Below are 24,413 nucleotides of genomic sequence, written 5' to 3' on the forward strand. Positions count from 1 at the left end.
TTCTACTAAGTGATGATACATATTTTAAAATGCTTACTGGCTTCATGTTTGTACCAGTTGTATTACTCTAGTAGATTGTTATACATATTTTTATGTAATTTATTTTAAGACAATACAGCTGTGGGATTTGATATTGCACTTTATTCCTTGAAGCAAACTCTGGCTAGCTGATTGCATCTGTTCTAGTTCCTTTCAGTGAAGCAGGTGAGCTAAAGGATTATTTAAGTTGCCTGACTGTTGTTTTTCCACATTTGTATGGTGTAATGGAATGGAAATGATCGTTTCTCTTTGCACAATGGTGCTACGTGGCTTGTTGCAAGCCTTTTTTATCTTAAAGGAATGGTACATGTATCTAAATAGTGTAAAAGAAATATATTTGGCATTAATTTATTTACCATTAAGTGGTTCCCGAGCCTCAAGTAAAAAAATAGCAGAATTATGTAATCAAGACTGGATTGCTGTTGAACAGCTGTGTGTGGGTAGATTGCAAAGCACCCATTTGTGTTTTATCTAGCACTTTATCTAGTGTCTTTCTATTCTCTTGCTACTGCCCAATAAACTAAAATTTCAGTGACTTATTCTTAATTTCTCAAAGTTACAGAGAGATTTGACTTTGAATAACTATTTATACTGTCTCAAGTGTTCAGAATTTTTCTATTGTGTGGTATCTAGCCTTGCAGACAGTCATTTAAAATACAGTTTCCTTCTCCTTTTGAGTGGGCACTATCAGCTTTTCACTGCGAATAAGTGATGTACAGCAGGAATTCAAAGGATGATGAAAATGTTGTTTATATAAATAAAGATGTGGTCCAATCAAATCTCTCTGGTCCTAACTTAAACCGACTATTTTGTCCTTGTCATCTTTGAAATGTCACTTTCTCTCCACAGAGGTGACCATGATGATGTTTATATCTTTTTCCTTATGTAGATTCTGCAGTTTTCTTTGTATTTTTTCCTTACGTAGATTCAGCCGTTTTCTTCCTACCTGGTTTCCTGCCCCCCCACACATTTTCAGGCATGCCTGAAAGGGAGTGTCTTTGGGATTTCTGTAGGAGTTTCATACTTGTCTCCTATATTCTGTTTTCTTTTTTCACCTCACTAGATATCTGTTTAGTCTCCCCTACAAATCAAAACTGAACTCTCCAGAGTTCATAAGAAACAAGTCTTTTAGCAAGCCTTACCTGCTTTTGCTACAGCGGACACTGATCTATGCTGGTTTCATCTACAAGGTGAGATTTTTTTTCACTTGCATCTCTCTGGCTTGGTGGAAGTCCTAACTGTGCCAGTATCTTTATGGGATACCTGCACATAGAAACATGTATAGATCTTTTAGTTGTGGAGCACCAATTTCTCCAATTTCACCAATTTCATTTGATTGAAATGATTCTTCACAACAGACAAGCTTACAGGTGGTTTGGTTTGATTGCAGAGATACTTTTTGGTGAATATCTGGCAACTTTGGTTGTCTTGTTTGTTTTTTGGTTTTTGGTTGTTGTTTTTTGGAGTTGTCACACAAGCTTTTTAGTGTGTTATTCCAGGCATAAAAATGAGCAAATGGCAGCAGCCCATACTGTGGATGCTTTTTCTTAGAAAGGGACTTCAAAATGACTTTGGGGGCTGATGAGCCTCTTTTTCTGTCCTCATCAGGCCAATCAGTGAAACAATACTATGACCTATCTCTGTCTCTCTCTCTCTCTCTCTCCCCCCCGCCCTCTCCATTGCTCGTGATGTCCCTCTGCTTCTCCTGATTTCAGTTTTCATGTGGTTTATTTAAGTATTCAATTTAATGCAAATATACCAAGTGGTTCCTGTATAGTCAAGGAAGTAGCAATGTTGGTGTACTCCTTTGACATTTTAACTATTGCTTTGCTAATGTCTACTTTAAGTGCCATTCCTGTTGGTCTCATTTTTAAGACTTGATCCATCAAAGAAATTCTTTCACTGCATTCTGTAAAATTTATACATCTTGGGGTTGCTTTAGCTTTTCATGATCAGAAAACTTAATTTATTAATGTAGATAGCAGAGTTTGTATCCAAGCACTTAATTCAAAGTGCTGGTTTGTCACATTTGTGTCCTTTAGAGATTCACTGTTTGCAAATGGTTGTATCTCTCTTCACTTTTCAAACAGAAATCCTTGTGTCTCTTTTTGACATCCCATTGTGAATTTTTAGCTATCAATTTAAATTCTACGTGGTAAAAATGGAGCTATTTTCCCCTTCTGTTGTCTTCTTTCTCATTTACTTCAGATGAGGACGATGACTGTGCCATCTGACACATAAACTTCACTGTGAGCCTTTCTCTAAATGTTTATGTTTGATGCGTGTCCAAATCTTGCAGATTCTTTCTTTGAAACCTTTGTTAGATATGGCCCATCATAACCATTACCACAGTTAAAATGTTCTTATTTTGCATCTTAATTTCAGTAATTCCTTTTTCTTGGCCAATGCAATGTTATCTAGTCATTTAGAATATTCTACAAGATCATTTTCCTGGTTTGTAAAATCAAACTGTATTTATGTATCTGATTCTCTTGCTTTCTATCCAAAACTTTTTTGTCTTTGCCTTTAAACTTTTCATGGCTTAAGTGCATTCTATTATCATCCTTCATCCCAAGATATCTATTCCTGCTGTTAATTGGCTCATCATATGAGCCCACGTTGGCCAGCTGTCAGTTTTCTTTCTATAAAGTCCCTACATTCCTTATAAACATCTTTTTAGAAAATAATTTTTCTCCTCCAAATCCCTCCTTAAAGTCTTTTTGCTGCGATGTCTAAACAAAAGCTGGACAAGACTTATCTCCTGGTGTGCTAAGAATTCTGCCTGTTGAGCTGACCAACATCAGATTTTTAAAAAAAAAAAAAAAAAAAAAAAGGACTGGAGGGTACCTATTGACTGTATTTTAGCTGATCTTCAGTAACTGTCTATGACTGTGCCCTTAGCCTGTGGCAATGAAAAGTAATTTGAGTTAGCATAGTCATCTTTCATTGACTGCAAACTGCAGCTTTTTATAGTTAAATATTTATTAACGCTTGAAACCCTTTTCTTGTACTAAAACTGTGCCCTCTTTCATTGAGAGCTAATGTAACATGAATTGCCTTGCATTTACTGTGGGCTGAGAGTGTGCACATGGACAGTTACCTGGCAGTTATCTGGCATAACAGTAACCGTACAGTTCACAGCAGACTGCCCATAATTCAGGAGGCACAAGGTGAAATACTTGTAAGCAGAGAGAGGGACTGAGAATTGCACAAAATTCAGAAATGTAATTTCACCTTGATTTTCAATTCCAGTCTGTTAGATTCTAGGATCTTGTGTGCTTTTAATTTCTCTACTGTAGTAAAGTATATGCTCCACTGATGGTATATTATTCTTGATGTTTCTTCAAATAGAAAACAGGAGGCATTTGAGGATATGATTTGCAATATGGCAGTGGCATTTTCTTCTTGCAAATTCATCAGCATGCTGTTGTGTTCTTCCACTCCTGGTTCTTTCCTCCCTGGGAAAGAGACTTGGAGAGAGATTGTAACTTGTGACTTTGTCTTTATGGGCTTGCATAAGCATGTCATGGTATTTTAGAGGGATACAGTGTAAATGCTATCTAACTATTTATTTATTTTTGTTGTAATCGTGTATAGGTTTTTAGAGTTCGGGTATAGTCGAAGAAATACAGTGAGTGAAATTTGGAGGTGGGGTTAAGGTTCCTGTAAGACCTTGTCAAATAAAAATAAAGAAAATATATATTTATTGTTCCCAAAAGAGTAATCTCACTGTTGTGTCTTCCAAGCTGCACTTAAAGCTAATATGTGAAGAGTAAAAATAATAGTTAATAATGATATGGTTTAGTGTGCTGTATTTTATTCTTAAAAGCATTTCAGCAGAGGCTCTCTTCTGGTAGTTATTTTTCAGAGAAAAAAGCAAAGTAGCTGTTATGTAGACTGCATGAGTTCTAAAGAAAATTGTTATCGACTTCGGGTTTTATCTAAATAAATGTATTTGTTCTTCCTATTTTTAAGAAACTGTATATTCTACGCTTAGTGTTATGAAAAACTGTACTACAAACATTAGTGTTAATAGCTTAGTATTTTAGTCCTTTGCAAATTAATGCCTGTGGTAACTGGATGATTTTAGGCCTGTTCTTATAAACAAGGCCTTACTGATGTGCAAGGAACAGTAATATGTGGCAAAAACTCCACGTTAACCAAGGTAAGCAGTATAAATGGGGTGTAGGAATCCCCTGTTAGACTGAAAATCTCCAAGAGAAAATCTCCAGAGCCTACAAATTAAAGACCTCCAATATCATTTAAAAATAAAGCCTTTTATGTAGTAGGAGAGCATTTTTTCAGCTGATAATCAAATGACACTATTATGCAGGCTTACTAGATTTGCAAATTTACAAGTTTTTACAAGTCAGTTGGGTCCCTTCCTCAGGAAATCAGTTTAAGTTTTTTTTCCTGTATTGACTCAAAGAGCCTGGTTGTCCTTAAATCCTTCTGAATATATTTGCCTTATAATTTGACGGCATTGAGTCAACACCCTTATAGGAACTGTAATGCAATAAAAAGAGAAACTGTTCAATATAGTTTCCAGTTACCTTAGGATCAGATTTGGAGAAACTGGAATGTACACAATAAAACCTGTGCAAGACTTGAGTTCCATGTTGTTTTGGAAGCAACCAGCGCTTTTCAACATAAAATACCATTTGAAAGCTTTGCTCTGCTTCCAGTGGTTGTAAAATGATAAAAATGAAAATGCGTGTGACTCTTGAAATACGCATTTTACTGTTTTTAATTTTCTGAACCATACCTTTGTGGAATTGAAATCTTCATATGCAAGTAACTAAGCATCAATGTTTTTACTTAGTTCATTTTTTATTATAGTGAATGTTTTTGCTCTACCATGTTCTGCAATAAAATTCTTTATAACTCATTTACATTTTTTACTTAGAAAAAATATGTAGATTCAGATGTGCTTGGTAAACTCTATTTTGTAAAAGTCTTTAGATTACACTGGAATCTTCAATATGCATCATGCTTGCAAACAGAATGCTCAAAGTTTATTTCTGTCGTAGGTTTTTGTATGTAGTTAGCAGTAAAGTTGTTACAATTTCTTCTGTGTATCCAGAAATTTGTCCTTTATTTCAGATATAAATTTGTTTCATTTGACTGTAGAATTTTAATTGTGGTTTCATTTTAGTTTTGCAAATAAAATTCATCTGAGCTAATTAGTTATTTTTATTTTTTTGCAAATATAAAAAGAAAGAAACTTATATTTGCATACATCTGTAAAGGAAAAGATTACATCTAATGCTTTTCCAAGGAATAATGTCTGAGACAAGTAACTAAATGGACTCCATTGTAGTAATTTTTCCTTTTTTTTTTTTTTCCAACTTATTTTTTAGTTGACTTGGAGCATATGCGCACAGTGAAAGTTGACAAGCATCAACGATTTTGTCAGGAAAACAATTTCAGTAGCCATTTCGTGTCAGCCAAGACAGGAGATTCTGTAAGTACGAGAAATAAAATCCTTATAGATGTCTTTGTTTGTTTGTTTGAAAGCCATTATTCTGGGATATGATGTAGCAGTTTTATTATACTTCACACATAAAACCATTGAGAACTTTGGCTGCTGCTGGTCCTTTTTGCCTACCTACTTGTGTAAAAAATAGATCTTTGTATAAGTATATATGTTATTTATTAATTACAGTGGCTTCTCATCCAATTTGCAGTTTGAGGTATAGATTTTAATATGGAAATGGCCTAGCTCATACATCAGCATGAGAACTGTGACCAGCTGGATCTCTGCTGTCAGCCTGTAGTTAAATGTATTCCTTCAATCCAGGTGGAGTCCCATTTATAGACCATCAATATAGAAACTTTCAGCAGTTGATAGTGTCACAAGAGCCTGTTGTGATCAAAGTTTTTAATATGGATCCTGAGCCATGAGACAAACTCCCTCTGCAGGTCCACTGAAATTTGAACATTCTGGTATTTGTAATGCTTTGCAGAGCACATTTTTGAACAATCTTCTGACTCTGAGCTAACTGCGTTATTTGTTTTAGTTGGAAGCCTATGGAAGAAAAGGTTCTTTTTCAGTTGACTGTATCAGTCAAATTAAATCACACTGTATTGTTTTGCTTGATTTCTGTCACATGCCTAATGACTTTGTCATTCCCATAAAACAGTCCTGTATCTGTCTCCTATTTATGACAACATAATTTACTTTATTTTTATGTTATTGAATGGTAAGACCATGTTCAGTTACATGGAAGTATAATTCTGTAACATAAATGGAATCGCTTGTTGTTTTAAGATCTTTGAAACTTCTACATTGGACTACCTAATTTTATAAGATAATAGTTATTCTGTAAAGTCTAACAATACTGCTGTTACAAATGCAATGAATCCTGATTCTCCTTATAGTTTGTGTTAAATCTTTGGCATAAATTTTTGTTTAATATGTGAAAAATCAAGTTTTGTATGCTGGAAACAAGAAAAAATTTATAATACTTCAGTCAATGAAGTATGCATCTGATAAAATGTGTTCCTTTCTCAAGGAGACAACTTTTTTGTGGGATTTGGTAATAGGAAGGAAAAGCAGTACATTTTATAAGGTTGATATACTTAACATTACAAATTTATTACCTCTTTTTAATTAATTCATGACTTACAGCAGCATCCCATTATATATACTGATTGTCCTTTTCTTTAACTTACTGTTTAAAAACAAAAGTAAATCTGAAGATACCTAGAAAGCATTAACCAGAAATCTCTATTTAAAAGTCTACTAACAAAAGAAGGTATGAGATATAGTTTACAGTAGTTAATTTTTAGATTTGAATTAACTCTTTCATTGTTAGTGCACACTGGCCTTTCAAAATCTTCATGTATTTGGGTAGTTGTGCAGGAAAGACAGGGTGTTTACCCTAGACAGTGATTTAAGAAGAGGTCGTCCATCGCTACTGTGGATATAGACTAGAGGAGTCTTAAATACTCAGTTAAGATAAATGATTTGTTTTGTTTACCTCAGATCTTTCTAACAGACTCATTTGCAAAAGATAATTTTATGTACATAGAAAAGCCAGAAAGTCTCCTCAGGGGAGAAACACTTCTATAAAAGATTTAGTATAGCTAACTGTCTTACTGTCCATCAAATTGCATAACTAAAGCACTGAACACATGCCTGATGTTTTCTGCATAAAGCATCCTCTTGGCAGGTGATCTAGTTCAGTACACCTGAGAGCCTGGTGTGGGTTAAAGTAGGTCTCTGGAAAAAGTAAGGCTGTTCAGGATCTACTTTCTTGCTGTGTGGATGCTGGTAGAGTAGACCAGTACTTGACCAAGTAGTTCAGAGAAAGAGATTATTTCAGAAGCTACCATGGCTTGTTGGTTGTGCCACTAATTCGTTACTAGTTTCCATGTCAGGTTTAAGAAGGGATTGTGTAAATGGTATTTTTTTTTAATTTTCATTGAAAATTATTAAAAGCGCTTACACAGGCCTTATCTTTTGGGGGTGGCATCTGCATGATGAAAGCAGTGTTTGTTAGTAGGTTAGGTTGTAAGCTCAGTTGAATAACGATGTAGATACAATATAATGTGTAGCTTGACAATACAGTGTTCAGAAGCAGTGCAATAAGCTGCTCCTCTTTAACATCTGTTGTGTTCTTTAGTCTCGTTTAAAAAGCTGCTTCCTAAACAATAAGATTGGAGGACTGGATTGAGATGAAGTGAAGGAGTTATTTAAGATAGCATTGCCACCCCATGTTATCTGTCAAACCACGTCCAATTCTAACTCTGCTGGGCTGGTGCATGCCGTACACCGTCTTGCTTGTTCCCTAGATAACTTCTGTTCAGTATAACACTCAGAATGTTTTGCAAGACTCTTCAGAACAAATGTATCATTGCTTGGCTTTTGTATTGTTAATGTTTTTCAAATGTGAGCAGTAGAGATTTTGGTGATGTTGATGCACACTTCTGTTATTCTCAATTTCAGAAACCTACATCTCTCTTGCACAATAGTCTGGTAATATGTTTTTGTGCTAAACATTACTGAATACCCTTATTCATATTTTATAGCACTGAGAGTAGTATTTGAGAGGTGGGTTGTGTAAAAGCTTGTTTAAACTTAGGTCTCTGGAGGCAGAGTAAAAGTGTTGCTTAACAACCCAGCATACTGTTCATTCCTTGTATCATTGTTGAGTTATTTTCTCCAATTTTTAAACAAAATTGAGTGTACCAGATGAGGTTATTTTCAGATCTATTTTGCACAGGTCATAATTTTGTATATCTCATTGTTTACAGTTCAAGAATGGTTTGATATATTTGAAAGAACCTCAAGGATGTCTGGTTTTAATCATTTAAATGCAATTTAATTTTTTTCCATAGGTCTTCCTGTGTTTTCAGAGAATTGCTGCTGACATACTTGGCATCAAATTAAACAAAGCAGAATTGGAACAATCACAGGTGATTTTCCAGAAATACATGTTGTTTCTTAGTATTTTATTTAGTATTAAAAAAAAAAATCTTGTTGCAAATTAATAACTGTCTTTTAAAGCAAGCTGCATCTGTTGTTCTGAAGACAATTATTTACTTTCACAACAGCTTTTTAAAAATATAATAATTCTTTATTTATCCATCATGATAAACTTGCTGAAACAAGAAAATGTATGTTCTAAAAGATCAGGAAAGAACTTTCGTTTGAGAGCTGTTTGTTGAAAAATAGTACTTAAAATTGTTTTAGAAATTAAAACCTCACTATATGTATGCATATACAGGTATCATGGGAGACACTCATATGTACATTAATTACTGTACATTGATGTCAGATAAAGTTTTTATGATAATTTTTTTTTAATTCTTTACATATTTAAAACCAAATTTCATTTTAGAACACTACAAATTTAAGTGATAGAAGGCATAAGCTTCTGTGAGTGGAAATGTTCTAAATCAGTCTTCATTGTCATCATACAGGAAAAATATTATTTGTCAATCAGACTCAGGAATTAACTATGTCAAATCCTGTGTTTAGTTAATCTCAGATTTTAGTTTTCATTATATGCCTATATAATACAGCACAAGAATACTTTCCTCGGTAGTGACTATCTGCCTCGGGGAAGGAATAATGACTTTGTAGTCACTATTTTCCATTTTATTCTGATGTGCAGATGAGAAAGGAATCCTATTCTGCTTCAGTAAACCCATTCTCAACAGCATGCAGACCTGTGGAACCATGCGTTTGGGTAGCTATTATGGCGCCCTGGCATCTGCAATTATTTTTCTCACTGTACCTTTCCCAAATAATCTCCCCTTAAAGGAGCTGTATAGTTTCTGCCCTTGCATTCTGTGTTTTGCTCTTTGTGTGGTGAGTGTTATCTTGGAGATTTTTCTGCAATTTCCTCTGCACTAAGAAAGGGCCAAAGGAGAGGAGAATGTTTCACAGCAATAGGTGGGAAGGCCATCGAGAATGTTGTGCCCCATTCTCTGACATGGGTTAGCAGTGAGTTAGGGATGTGAATACAGCAATTTCACTGTGAATGCATGGTAAAACCCTGCTGCATGTCCTGCTCTGAACTGTAGCAGAGCTTTGTTGAGTTCATGCTGTTCAGTAACTGATGTATGCAAAATAGCTCTAATGAGAACATTGTTTTATGACCTTATGAATTAGTGGGGAAAAGATGTTTTCACTATTTTTAAAAATTTGAACTGTAACTGTATTAATTAAAATGTGAGTACTTGCTTAACTGTATCTACCAGAGTTGGAAGGCACTTAGTTTTTATCAGTGAAAGTTAGGAGACTGAAAATGTGTTAACTGTTCGAATAAGCAATCAAGCAAGAGGTTTTCCAATATAACCCCTTTTCCCTTACCACCCTCTTCTTCCTAGTTCCTGCTTCTAAAAATAATTTTTCTGCCAGGAAGACTGTGTGCATAGGTTTAAACCAAAACCCCAGTTTACACAAACCCAGTTTCAGAAACCTCAAAAACAAAGATTATGCTACTGAGGCAACCCTTAATATATAATGACATTTGAGATTACAATACGCTTATTTTAAATTTAGTTATTGAACCAAAAGGTAGCTGTTCTAGTGGTGTAATATCCTGGAACTGCTTGTTAGTACCAACATTAAACAAGTACCACAAAATAAGTCAACAAGTTTATTTAAAAGAAAGGCAAAACATCTCTTACCTACAGTTTGGTCTCCTGCTTTTTGAAATATACAATAAATATGTAATTTCCGAAAGTGTTTTGGCAGAGCAGTGTTTACAATCTGTGTTGAAGTGGTTAACTAGAAAACTGTATTGCAAACAGTAAAATGGTAAAATATACTTGTAGTGCATACCTAACAAGCAAAGCTAAGGACTTTTGGAAAGCTCTAATTTATAGGTAGAGAAATATTGTGTCTTTTCATTTATCTTTTACTATGAAGGTACTATCCATCTGTTGTTCTGAGCTCTATGATTATTTGCATATAAATAATTCAGCACATAAAGAGTGTCTGATTTTTCTTGGGTTGTTTAGCTAGCACTGGAACATCAGTCTTAGACCTCTCTGTGCTGTGTGGTGGTTTGTTCCCGTAACTCAGGAGTAAGCTTGTAGATAGGTATGCAAATACCTTAAATTAAAAAGAGAATATGAGAAATGTGGTTATACAAAAAATTGTAGCTTTCTAAAGAAAGCATCTATTTTTAGGTTGTTTTTAAAGTAAAAACATCTATATAGCCCTGACTCAAGAGTATATAACTTTCTATGTCAAATTGATATTGGCCTATAAATAGCTAATATGCATAAATTAAATACTCACTGTGACTCACACATTTACTGTTAATGTCAATCCAAGCTATAGTGATAAAAGAAGGTACACTGCCCAAAAAAACCCAAACCAAAAAACCAAGGACAACAACAAACGAACAACAACAAAAGTAGAAACAAAGCTGGTAAATGGAGTTGGACAGAAAAGAAATTACATTATGGCCGTTCAGGTACAGCAGAAGTCACTATGTGGTGCTACCCTGTGCACATAGCTGAAGAGTAAGAGCTGGAAAGCTGCTGCCTGACTTTGCAGGATTCTGCTAATCAAGCGTAGTTTCAATCTGTTCTGAACAAGCGATAGTTCTTTGTTACCAGTAAAACGTTTGCTTCCTTTCAGAGTGCTATTTCGAGTGGGCTGTAGGAATTGCCCAAATTTAAGTTGGTGAGAAACCAATGGGAATTGTATTGGAGTGCCTGTTAGCTGTATCTTAAGGTTCATTGTTGTATGCAACCAAATACCTTGGTCTCTTCTTAAGATAGGAAAGGTAAAGTCTCTGCGTAAAATTGGAGAAGGAAAACTTTAACCTTCCTGTCCTCATGGAGATGAATAGAAGGATGTTTCTTGAGAGAAATTTATTAGTCTGCAGTGGAAAAGTCTAATTGAAGTAATGTGTTGATGCTGTTTCCCAAAAGCATGGAGCTGGTCTCTTGGGTGGAGGAGGTGGTGTTAGGTGACGGTGCCATTACTAGGCTTCTGGCTTACCACAGACTTCTATGACAGGTACAGGTTCCTTAGGGAGGTGGTGGGTTGGTGTTTGGTTTTTTGTTGTGGGGTTTTTTTTTTTTCCTCTCCCATCTGTAAAGTGGGCACAGAGCTTCCTTAAATTGTGGAACAGTTATGTGAATGTTTTCCTTAACATTTTTTGGCATTTAATACTCTAGCTATTGGACTACAAAAATAGATAGATAGATAGATGGATACTAGATAAATGCTATAAAGAAACCAAAAAAAATGCAATAGTAGGTGCAACTAATCCTTAAATCAATAAATACAGAAGTTTTGACCTAAGTTTCATTTTTAAACAAAGAGTAAAATACATTTTAGTTTTTACAAATGTGCACTATTTACACGCTGGATGGTATCTTTGAATTTTCCATATTTTGTGTAATGTGAGGTTTCCTTATTTTGAAAAATGAGAAGGTTTTTGCTGGAATATGTTTGTCAGAGAACATCAGATGTCTTCATTCAACCTAGGTGGTAACAAAGTATAAGATGAAATACGGAGTTTATGTAAAATGTCAACAGTGAAATGCTGTATGTGAATTATGTTTTATTATGCATTTCTTCATTATTACTGATTGCCTAATCTTGAGAAGACTCTTTAAAAATGATTTCTCGCATTTTTGATTTTTTGCCTGAAGATCATATTTCTTGTGTTTAAAATCAATTATAATTGTTACAGTGACTAGGAAGATCTTAGAAGTGACTCACAAGTGGCTAGAAAAAAGTAATAGCATTCCCAAACACATTATTTTAATTTGTATGAATTTGTGGGGCTTGACTCATGACATTTGAGCTTTGACTGGCAGAACTGCAGAAGCTCTTGTGAAAAGTGGAGTTCTTGGTCCCCTTCCAATTAACAGCAAAGCTTCTATTAATTAACTGCAAGAACATGCCGTAGAAATTGAATTATTTACCATGCATTGTTGTAGAAAACAGCTGCAGCAGTTTAAGATATTATGCAACCCAAGCTATTTGTTACTGCCCTTTTGCTGGAATTTATCACTCCCACAGCAGAATCAGAAAATGGAAGGTGATCATGTGCCTTGGCCACATCAGGGTAAAGTTGAGCAGCTTAGCTTAAAATGCTGCTGAAAGTTGTTTTTAAGTGAAGCTGCCAGACTTTGCGCTGAAGCGGATGAGGTGCAAGTACACGTTACATTCCACCAGCTCTCCTTGGGCAGCAGTGATCTCCAGCAGAGGAATAGGACAGACATTTGGGGGTGGTAAGTTTTTAAACTGTCTCAGCTAGAGCTACTAAACCTTGTCTGTTAACATGCTGAGATGACTGTTAATCAAACCTTTATTTGGTCAAAACTGTGGTGAAACAAAGAACTAGATTACTCTTTCTGCGTGACTGGAAAGTAGAGAATGTTTTTGAAGTGGAACAGTTCCAAAGTAAGAAAATTGCAGATTCTGACTTATTTTCAGTCCTCAAAACACTCTCCCTTTTAAATTGCAAGGGTCTTATGAAATTTGAGGAAATAGCTTCTTTACTAATCAAATGTTTTTCTTTCTATATTTTTTACTTCCAACTGTAGTGTAAAAACAGCATGGGGTACAGCTTTGTTCCTTGGCATTGGCAAAAGCTAGCATTTTTGTAAGTGATGTGTAGTTTTCTCTTTAACTAAATGCCAGTTCAGCAAACTAGGGGGTGTGTGCCAGCTTTGTGCAATAAAATGTTTGGCAGATAACTCAGATCTGGAATTCAGAGCACCTGCACCAAGAAAGGTTATTTCTCATGATTGACAGTGCTTTGAACCATGGCAATGATGTGCCTGACATAGAAACTGATACAAAGAGGCCCAAGTTTTTAATTACCGTGAAGTTAATAAAAGGAATGTTGCAGTGGTATTTTTTTACTCTTATTTAGTTGAAATTCCTTTAGAAAATCCAAGTCATTTATGATAGTCAATTGCTTGCTACATGTGCCTAAGCATGGGTCACTAACCTGCCTGTGTTTATAGGACGGGATTTAAACCAATGTTTTGAGGAACAATTAATTGCCTACTGATTGCAAGACTTCCCCCCCCCCCCCCCCCCCCCCCCCAGCTCTAGTTAAAAGATTTGTATGAAGAAACTAGGTCCTGTGAGGTCAGATAACACTGTTTAATGCTAAAACTCCTACTACCGCCTTACATGGTATTTGACAACCTTTCCCTTGATAACATCAGACCAGGAGTCCAGTAAATCATGAGTGTTGTCCACTAGATAAGATAATATGAATGTGATCAATTAAACTCAAGAAGAATACATCAGCAGCTAATAAATCCAGATCCCTTACCAGCCAATTCAATTATTGTTGCTTGTTTGACATACAGGTTTTATTTACAGAGGTAATCTTTAACATATACTGTTTATATATTCATATAATCCAGTTTATATATTGTTTCTTTAAAATAATAGTATTTATTAACTTATCCATTCATTTTAGCCTTGAAAATATGTTGTGTAACAGTTGAGGTATATAAGAAAAAATTATTAAACTGGTTTAGGGTATCTTTCATAGCACACCTACCTCCTCTGTTACTTCTTTGCTGAAATCGTTCTATGAATTTTTCTCCCCTTTGCATGAACACTGTATTAATAGTGAGAAAACTTTCAACAGTTTTGTTTGTCTTTAAGGGGAAAAGTGAGAGCCTTTTATTTTGATATGAAGTAAAGAAAAATCAAAGCTTTGCAGCAAAAAAAAAATCAAAGCTTTTTGCGAGGTTGTTAATTTATGTCACTGTTTTTGATAATATATGTAGTTATAATACAATAGTTATGCCATGGAAAAGATGCATGTGTACATCTAATGCACTTGTTGCAATTGTAGATAGGAAGCTGACTAATGTAATATTTAAGTACCCTAGACTTAAAGTAATAGGCCATCGTCATCTTTTCTTCCACTGAATTGCCTTCCTTTTTATTCTGTCCCTTCTCTTACTTTCATAGACTTCTGTTGATTGCACATATGAGTATTTCACTTTGGTGCTTTCAAAGGGCATGTCCTTCAAGAAGCTTGAGAAGCATCCCTGATGCTGACAGTGCTGCTTTCAGCTAGACATGTTGCTCCTGTTGTCTGAAAAGAAATGCACTTTCGTTTTGCTTCTGCATAACATTTTATGTCATTCATTCATTCTTTTCAACTACTGATCAGTCTCTCAATTTTTTTCTCTTCTCTTCTCTTTTTACATTCTTCTCCCTGCTCTCTATCCATTATGTTGAAACATGATTAACAGCATGTTGTCAGGGCAGAACTAGTGAAATATCCTGAAGAAGATAACCAACATCACTGCACTTCCAACTGCCAGAGCAAAGTCTGCTCAATGCAGTAGTTCAGGTATTGATGGAAAACTTGGGGTGTTTTTCAAGCTGCATTGCTTTTACATGGAGTAACAACTGTTACAGTGAGTTCTGTTGGAAAAATATATTTTGTATTGTTAAGCACTTGTAACACTTAACATGTTAATTTGGAACTCTGTGTAAAATTACATGGTATTTCTAATAACCGGATAGTTCATACAAACTTTGCAATACTTCCTGTTACTGTATTAGGAAGGTCCTTCAGTGCTGTGTATTCAAAATGTTATATAGCTGCCTCAGATGGAATGGACACAAAATTGGAATCTCATTTCCTTCTCCTCATGTAGGAGAGACTAACAGTCTTATCAAATGCTTTATAAATAGAATGGGTAGTATCTGTTGGATCTGTATTAGAAAATTAGTATTTATGGTATGCAGAGGTTCTTTTTATGTTAATTTAGTCTTTAGTCAGTCTGCCTATCAAAGCTTTTTTGAAATATGATTGTATTTGAAATTTGCTTTGAATTCTGTCCATATTTTCCTGTGAAGTGCTTGGAGTAAAGATGGAAAGATAAACTTATGTACAATTTCCAATTATAGTTTAGGCAATTATTCTTAAAAAATGCATGCCGTAGTCTTTGTTAACAACTATTGTTTTATTATTTCCATACAAAACAATTTTCATGGAAGTAAAACTATTCATTGCTTTGGCAAAAAAAGTCACGCTCCATTTGCAATGTTGTGAAAACCTACCAAGGCACTTCCTTCTGCTTAGTATGGATAAACTGGTATTTATAACAAGAGTTAGCACATGATAAGATGTTCTGTAAGGTAATGAAAAGACCCCTAAACAGTGTCTGTTTTGCCTGATATTTTTCCCTTTGTATTTCATAGTAAAATATCTGTTGAACGCTTTGCCAACATGAAGATTATATTTTTTGATTGTTACTGTGTTTTCTTTTATGACAGAGGGTGGTGAAGGCAGATATTGTCAACTACAGTCAGGAGCCTGTGACAAGAACAGTTAATCCTCCTAGAAGCTCAATGTGTACAGTTCAATGACCATACTATTCTTCTCTGTTTTGATACCTTTGGCAGTCCTCCTACCTTGACACAGGCCCTGGGATTACCAGGAACTTTGTTTTAACAGTGACCATCGCAACAATGCAATTAGAGGTTTCAAAAACGTCTTGCACGATTGTACATTGAGAAGCAGCAGGCAGTTTTTTGACTGGACGAAATAAAAATCTGAAACCACACACTTTGCAAAAAATAAGATATATATTCTTTTAAATGATATTTAAATAAAGCAGTTATAACTGTGTTTATATGTTTCCTCCATGTATTTGACTGATACCGGAATAAAAATGGATGAAGAAGTCCTGCATTCAAAATACTTTTAAAGACATCACTATGGAAGGGTATTTTGCCAAAGCATTTTAAAAATTTTTTTCTCTTTTTTTTTTTTTCCCCCGTGATATGAACTAACACTCTGCAAAATGTAACTTGGAGATAATTTTAAGCACGTAACATATTTCATATAGGGATAATTTGGAAAGTATTCCATTAATTATATATACTGCAAAATGTATAAATTGTATCCAGTAAGAAACAGTGCTTGAAATAAAGCTGTAATATACAAATAGTTACTTTTCTGAAGTCTCAAGTTGTCTCCATGGATGCTTTGAAAAAAAGCTACTGGTTTTGTGTATTTTTATTACCACATCAGCATTACTTCTTGCAGTAGTAGATACACTCGTATGTCTTTATGAATATGGATGAACCTCAGTCAACAGTCTGGGCTGTAAAAGTTGAGTGATACATTCATCATGCATTAGAAACTGTTGATAGATCAATTAGGATCAGTCACTTTTAATAACTAACCAAATGACTTTTGGCCTGATATTCTTTTCTTTCTAGTTCAGAGTAAATGACAAATAAAAAGTTGTCTGCTCTGTGATCATCACATTTCTCCTCTGTTCCTTTTCTAGCAGTCTCTTTTAGATACACAGTTCTCTGCTGGCATATCTGAATATAAAGCAAAGGAGAGAAAAAAAATTAAGCCAACTTGATTCCAAACTAGAAGTCTTTTCCTGCTTTAACTCTAGAATGTGTTTTCTTGCAAAGTACAGCAAAATGTTTGGAGATCTAGGAAATTAATGAGGCTGAGTGAAGGAAGCTTGTCTATCACAAGTGAAAATGATAAGGTCCTTCAAGTGAGTGTTCCTATTAAGCTGTTCAAGCAAATGCTTAATGGTTGGAACTATTAAACTATTACTAGTTTAATAAAATAGTTGAACTATTTTAACTATGTTAAAAAAGTGCAGATGACAGAAATGTGCTATTTGTTATTATTTTGGTATATTCCACGTTCATTGAAAACCTAAATTCATTTTTAAACCATTCAACATGCAGCTTGACACACAGTTTTATAACTCCATGATAATGACTTAGTGTTGTAATATTTTATCATTCAAATGTGCAAAATTCTAAGAAACAAGCTGAGATATTGAGAAATTATTCTACACTAAGGTAGGTGTGAATTTGCAGTAAATTATTTATTCCAGGGTTACAGTCTGTGTTCTTGCTCCTGTCCAATGGAGTTTGTGTCCCCCTGCATAGCTTTACCTTATAGTTAAATGCAACTGAAGGTGAACTGTCTTGCACTACCACAGACGAGAACTTCTGTTCAAACAGTTTTTCTGAAGTAACTGATGAGTTTACAAGTTTATGCTCTCCAAAGCATGTGGTAAGTTTGGTGAACCCTCAGGTTTCTTGGTGTGTTTGTGTCCTGAACTCTGCCCATGTGTTCAAATATGCATGAGAACTGCCCCCTCTCCCAGGAGCTGAGCACAACCTGGCCCAGGCAGATGTCTGGAGTCATCTCTGGTGCATGTGAGTCAATAGTCCTGCTTCCCAAGTAATAAGTAGCATGGACTTAAAAAGCAGACTGTGCTTTTCTCTTAAAAACTTCCGTAATCTCACTTTTCAGAAGAAAATGTTTTTTCACGATACCTGTCCCAGTCCAGGGTATTTTACAGATGGATTTTATGTCTCCGTCTCATCACGATCTTTTATTCTCAGTGCCTGTTTTTCTAGCTGTCTTTGACTTGTACATCCTTTTGTGTTTTATTCCCATTGATCTTTTCACCATTTTCTATGTTAAAGCCCTACATCCTCTGAAGATATTTTTGTTTACATTTCCAAGCTGCTCTCATTCTTCCTCCCTACCATACGTGTATATTATTTACGCTAACCAGGAATCTCTTGTCTTCTGTGCCCCCAGCCCCTCCTTTTGCTGCCCCTCTTAACCTCCTCAGATTTTCTGTATTGTATACTGACTTCCACTCTCCCTGCCTTTCCCTACCCTTCCCTCCCCATTTAGATCCATTACCTGTCCACATTTTAATCCTTACAAATGAGCTTTGCTCTCTTTGCTCAGCCCTGGGGACCCCACCTCGAGCCTTCGGATTCCAGCTGCCGTCTAAATCCGTAGCTGTGCTGGCTGCCTTTGAAGTGCTGCAGCAGCTGTAGCTGCAGATTCAGGGGTGCCTTTGCCATCAGTACAGCCCAAGTTCCACCAGGCTGAGCAGAAAGGTCAGAGATAATTCTGGAGGATTAAAACGACGTGGAGAGCGGGAGGAGACACTGTTCTGCAGGGAAGGCAGGGGCTCGCTGGAAGGGTGGAAGCAAATTTGGAGAGATGTGTAGGGGGAGGCAGGCAAGCCACCGCCCTGTGTCCGGTCTCCTTCCGAAAGTAACGTCCCACTGCTGATCCGCACAAGTCACATATGGTGGAGAGTAAGCATGTGCCATATTAATGCACTTAAAAGTTTTTTTGCAAGGTGTGAACTGGTTGAAAGCAGTTCAGCAAACAGTAATGAAGTTAAATAATGTGACGCTTTCCAAAAGTGAGGCGACATATGCTTAATGTCCATTGACATGGGGAGCAGGGTGGAGGCTGGGGGAAGCATGTTTTTTCCTGAAGCTGAGGCCAGATGAAGGGAAGAAACGTGTTCAGGCCCTGATCTTACACAGATCCACGCTGGTGAAGTGATCTGCCTGCTCCGAGCTGTTGTAACTAATCATTTCAGTAACAGCTCCCCAGCTAAAAGTTGTTTCTCAGTTCAGCTCCTCACTACGGTCAGTCTCACGTGATGTGGTGGACACCCGTAGGTACCTTGTGCCTGGTTGTATGTTAGGTTGTATTTTAAAACATGTATTTGAAGCGGTATTAGACTCGTGCAACTTCTTATCTTTTGTGGTTCTAAAATTTGGAGGGGTCAAACCGAGGCTCTCACAAACAGCACTGTGAAGGTATTTTCCCTTACGACCAGCTGCTGTGAGTGCCAGAACCTGCCACGAGTTTGTGATCTCCTCTCTGAATACATCGTTCTTTTCACAGTTCATAAAAGTTAAAAAAAAAAAACCCACACAAGGTTTCTTTTTAACCAGAATAATTTAAAAAAAAAAAAAAAGTTTTAAAGGACACTTACAAGGTTACTGAGTGTTCCTCTTTTGAGGAATTTGAAAGTTGTTGGTGCTATCTGCATCATTAGACATTTATTTACCAAAAAACCTGTTCCATAAAGCACTGTTTGGGTTTCACTGGAACTAAAGGGCTTTTGGATCAGGCAGCTTCTTTTAAATGCAGAGCTAACTTTCTTGTCAGAGTAAACACTGGCAAATGCCAGTGTAGCCAAAATTTTATAATAATCTTGTAATGAAAAATATCATAGTAATCTTTAAAGTTGGCTATTCTTTCGCTTTTTGATGATGATGGCAATTTAAATAAGTAAAAATCACATTTTTCCTGTTTACATTTATTTTATGTTAGAAATATAGTTGCTTTTTCACAAAAGAAGGTTTGTAGTCTGTGTTTCATGATGATCGTGACCTTTTCATTCAAGTTGTAGTAGAGGGTGATGTTTAGGAGGTGTTCCTATTTCATGTGTTGATCTGAGACCAAAGCTTCAGGTGTCGCTGGGAAGAGCAAGCGGCGCTGCAGCCTTGTCGCTCCGTGCCTGTGCCGTGCCTGGATCACAGCTCTGCGCTCGCCCAACACCTGTAACTGATGGAAAGCAAAACTACGTCCCCCATAACTTGTGGTCTTCAACCCTTTCAGAGTAAATCCTGGTATATCTAACTAGAACTGTACTCTCCTGTTTATGTTTTGTCATTGACAGAAGACTAAATTTTCTGCAGGAGAATTTTTCCGATTTAGAATACTTGCATCCATTTCTGATGTAGCTTCAGAGTTTGCATGAGGGGTCTGATAGATGTATTTAAAGTGACATTGACTTTTATAAAAATTCTATTTACAAAGCTGACGTGATTAACTGCTTTTCCTTCTGGAATTTGAGCACTACTTCCCAAGCAAAGAGGTTATTCTACAACATTACATTCTTTTCTTGCTCAGTTCAAGTACTACTGTTTAACGTATCATCTGATTTCTTTAGGCTGTCTTTATTTAAAACCAACTCATAACCACTTAAAATGTCAAAATAGCTGAATGCTGCTGAAAAGAAAAAGCCCAAAATTATCCATGTTTGCACAGGGGTAATGGCATACATATGAGAATAAAACTCTAGTCCAGATAAGTAACCATAGGAAGCAAATTTATACTCTGATTTCAGATGCTATGAATAGAATGTGATTAGAATTTAATGTGCTGCAGTTTTATTTGCAAAATACATAGGTCTTATATAAAACCTCTTTTTATAAAGTACTCTCTAGAAGCCTAGATCCCTGTTTAACTTGCAAATGCCGAAGTTTGATCTTCCCCAAATAGAAGATAGTGAAGCTCCTGAGTTCCATGAACTGATTTCTATTTTCAGCTTCCCATAGAGAGCTGACTGTTCAGCCAATTTAAACTTTTTTTTTTTTTTTTTTCCCCTACTCCACTTCATCTTCGTTCATTTTGGCACCATTTTGAACTGGAAATCTTCCAGTTAGCTAATTGGCCATTTGCCTTGTTTTATGTGGGGGTGATGTCAAGTGCTGAAATAACCAATTGACTGAAAGCAATCTTGTTTCAAAGGTTGGTCAGAACCAAACCTCAGAAGGTACCAATTTCAGGTTTGTTTTGTATTTAACCGCTACACAGCGTTCCTTATCCTAGTGGATGAACCTTGGAGAAGAATATAGATTTGAGGTCAAGAGCTTGTGTTTGCTCAGATACCACATTTAGAGCCCTGAGTTCTGGAGGAAACAGGAATCCAGATCTTTTTTTAATCTCACTTTCAAGACTCTCTACCTCTACTCAATTGGCAATCAATGTTTTTATACAAAACTTAATTCAAGTCCCCATTTTAAAATCAAAATGTGGTAATTACACTTCCATTCAGGAAAGTTTTTCTTTTAAGGATGAGCAGGAAAAACTGCTTGTGTTGTATGAGGTATCACTGGCATAGGTGAAGGTGTTTAATACACATTAATAATCATCTTTACTTATTATGATCTGCTAAATATCCTATATCCTACTCTCTACTTTTCTTATTTTAAATATTCTTTAGAATTATAATGATTATAAATACAAAATAAAATACCAAGCTGTCCTTAACTAATTTGTACCTCAGAAAACTGGTCCTGCAAACTGCTCCAGGCAAACATTTTTTCTTTGCTAGCTAAACTCCATTTCTGTCCTTTCCTGGGCTGATCCATACCAGGTAGCTTGCAGGATCATGACCTACTAATCCTTTTTGATTTCTGGTGAGCTTTTAAAAACAAAGTAGACCAAGAAACATCAAAGGAGGATTTAAAAGACACACACGGTGCCCTGAGAAGTAAATGTTGCTTTGGAAAGCATTCTCTCCTTTACAAAGAGGTGAATGCTGTGGTTCAATACTATTCACCAAAAGCACTTAAGCATATGCTCAAAATTAAGCATGTATTTAAGTTCCCTTGAAGTCTACACGATTTAAGTACACACTTGAAGCTAAATACGTTCTGGCATACTTTGCTGACACTGAAAATCTGGCTCCATTGAAATAAATGCCTTTGAGGCTAGAGTTCTTTCGGGAATTTCAGTGTTGTTTCTTAAATTTTCTACCCATTGTGAAGGGTATAAACTAAAGCCACTCCCAAGTTAAAAAGAAAAAAAGAAAGAAAAAAAGGTATTTCTCATATATTCAGTTGCTTTTCTGATACTTTCTCCTAGCATGAATGATTATGAAATTTAAAAAAAAAAAAAAAAAGTTGACATGTGGTTCAGTTGTGTGATCAGACCACTTACTGACATTGGGCAAGTTGCTGTTTTTGGAACAAATGCTCCTCAGATCCATTATGAATCAGAAACAGAGAACAGAATCTGGAGACACTTGGCAAGCCTCACTGCAAGCTGAATACCGGGCTGATAGTGCAGGAAAACGTCTCAAGCTCTCATTTGTAGTGTCTGAATTGCAGATCTGACACAGAGGATAAACAAGAGCTGGTACTTCTTGCTCAGATTTGGGGAGGTATTTGATCACCATGTTGGAAAAAATGAGGTGTGATTTCTGGATATATTCCAGTATTTGTCAAAGAATGGTGAGGCAATGTTTAACTGCATAATGGAAACTGGAGAGAAATTTTGACATCCCACTCATCAATCCAATTGCTTTTTTATCTCCCCACTGTCTTGGAAAGAGAGCAAAGTGTAAACCAACATTTGGCACAAATGGGCTGTCTGTGCCATTTAGCAGCAATTTGCATGTAATTGGTAACAATTATACAGACAACCCATTTATAACAGTGAGTGAGCTCACAACCTAGCGTAAACTATGAGAAAACTAATCATATCCCCCAGGAATCACACACTGATGTAAGAAAGGAAATGGAAGTCTTTCAGTTTAACCTCTTTCCTGGTTTTATCACCCAGAAATTCACAGATGCAAATAAGCCTGTATTCAGGGGGCTGCGCATTCTCAGCATAAAAGCACTATTCGTGTTTGTCCCAATTAAGCTTGAACATAATCAAGACTCTTAAGAGAGTGCTCCCCATCTTTTTTTTTGCTATGGTTCTGCTAATCTTTCTGACTCTGGCCGGCCTTTGCAAGTCAGAGTTTAACTCTGCCTCCATACAGTCGTCGGCTGGGTTGATGAGTTGATGAGAGGATGAGATGGCTTTCTGATCTCCTCCACCCAGAGCACCTGCTGCCAGCCAGGTCCCCGCAGCAGACTGAGATGACAGCCGGTGCTGATGCTGATGATGGTGCTTGGAGAAGGTTCAGCCAGATTTTGCAAGCACAGAAGTGTAAGTTAATTGATTGAGGTACAATTAGTTTGATTTTTACATGTCACCAGCAGTTGAATTTCTTCTGTTGTCTTTTAGATAAGACGCAAACTTACTTTTTCCTAAACTAATTTTTTTAGGCGCGTGTAAGTTTACTGTAGTTGTTTAGTTGTGACAACAGGGTTGGATGTTTCTGCATCCTCCTGGGTGTGGGCATAGTCTTTTCCTCTTTGGCCGAGAAGCTTATTGCAGACCCACTGACCATACTGATTCAGGTTGGACACTACCCAGGTTGTGGAAATCTGGAAATACCAGGTGAATGTTCCCATTCCATGTGCAGAGCAAGTCCAGTTCCTTGCAGCTGTTACACACACCACCTGGGCTGTCGTATGATACCTAATGCTGTCTGCTATTACTGCTATCTGTGTATGTACTGCAAAAATATATATTTGAGTTCATATAATTTAGCCCTGTTAATAGAGTTTCATTAAAATAAACATAGGGGAAAAACTCAGAGTGATTGATACTGGGGAGTGGGAAATCCATGCCTTCCAGAGACAAAACAGACTCGAGGAAAAAGCAACAATTTCAAAATAAAGGTGGGTTTGTGCACATATGCTCATCTCCATAGTAGCATAAGTCATGCAGATGACAGAAGGCTGCGGTCAGGGTCCATGCAGGGTCTGCTGTATCACAAAAGTCCTACACTGGTCTGTGGAGTGGCCATGTGGAAAGGTAGAGAAGTGCTAGACAGCACAAGAATTGGGCTGTTGGCTCTGTATTTAGTTATAGGATAAAGTCCTATAACTCCTTTTGTACCCAGATACTTCAAAGTGGCTACTCACAGATCTAATAATCTCAAAATACTATCCTCTGTGCACATGAACCTCCATTAGTCAGTAGATGTTTCTCTCTCAGGGCACATTTTGTGGCTTTTGTGAACAGAAGTTCAGGTTTTCTGAATCTGATTCTTAGCATTTTCTGGTTTCCTAGGCTGGACTAGCAAGGATGAGGCCAAACCTCACCTCAGAAGAGTAAAAATGGTAATTCCAATGTCTGTTGTTGATCCGAGGAGGAAGTAGTGGCATCACGCTCCAAGTGTGCTTTGAGATATTTGTCTGAACAAGTACATACAACAACTTTCAACATTTACTGACAACTGACTGGAAACCAGTATAAGAGGCACAAATCTGTTAAATCATGGCACAGATACTTGCAACCATGGATTTGCCTATTCTGGCAAAATGTTTATGCCGCCAACAGAAATATGGTAGATTATGGCAACCGTAGGGTCTGTGAAGATCCCCAATCATTAACAGTGATCTGCTACTGGTAAAAATCTTCTTTGTCATTCAGCACATGAAAAATAACTTTCCTGCGGGTTGC

General features: G+C 36.4%; 1 protein-coding gene across 3 annotated transcripts in view; it reads left to right on the forward strand.

Annotated features, from left to right (window-relative positions):
• RAB28 (RAB28, member RAS oncogene family) overlaps nucleotides 1–16,460 on the forward strand; it is a 67,572-nt gene extending 51,112 nt beyond the window's left edge. For 2 of the 3 annotated variants that reach the window (XM_075752473.1, XM_075752471.1), the window contains 4 exons: nucleotides 5,400–5,503; nucleotides 8,383–8,460; nucleotides 14,752–14,852; nucleotides 15,785–16,460. In XM_075752473.1, coding sequence (XP_075608588.1) covers nucleotides 5,400–5,503; nucleotides 8,383–8,460; nucleotides 14,752–14,847 — 278 coding nt within the window. In that variant the 3' untranslated portion in view covers nucleotides 14,848–14,852; nucleotides 15,785–16,460. The remainder of the gene's footprint in view (nucleotides 1–5,399; nucleotides 5,504–8,382; nucleotides 8,461–14,751; nucleotides 14,853–15,784) is intronic. The other variant, XM_075752472.1, reaches the window with a different exon arrangement.
• The last annotated feature ends 7,953 nt before the right edge of the window (nucleotides 16,461–24,413 follow it).

This window comes from Balearica regulorum, chromosome 4, assembly GCF_011004875.1.
Source record: "Balearica regulorum gibbericeps isolate bBalReg1 chromosome 4, bBalReg1.pri, whole genome shotgun sequence".
Classification (NCBI taxonomy): domain Eukaryota; kingdom Metazoa; phylum Chordata; class Aves; order Gruiformes; family Gruidae; genus Balearica; species Balearica regulorum.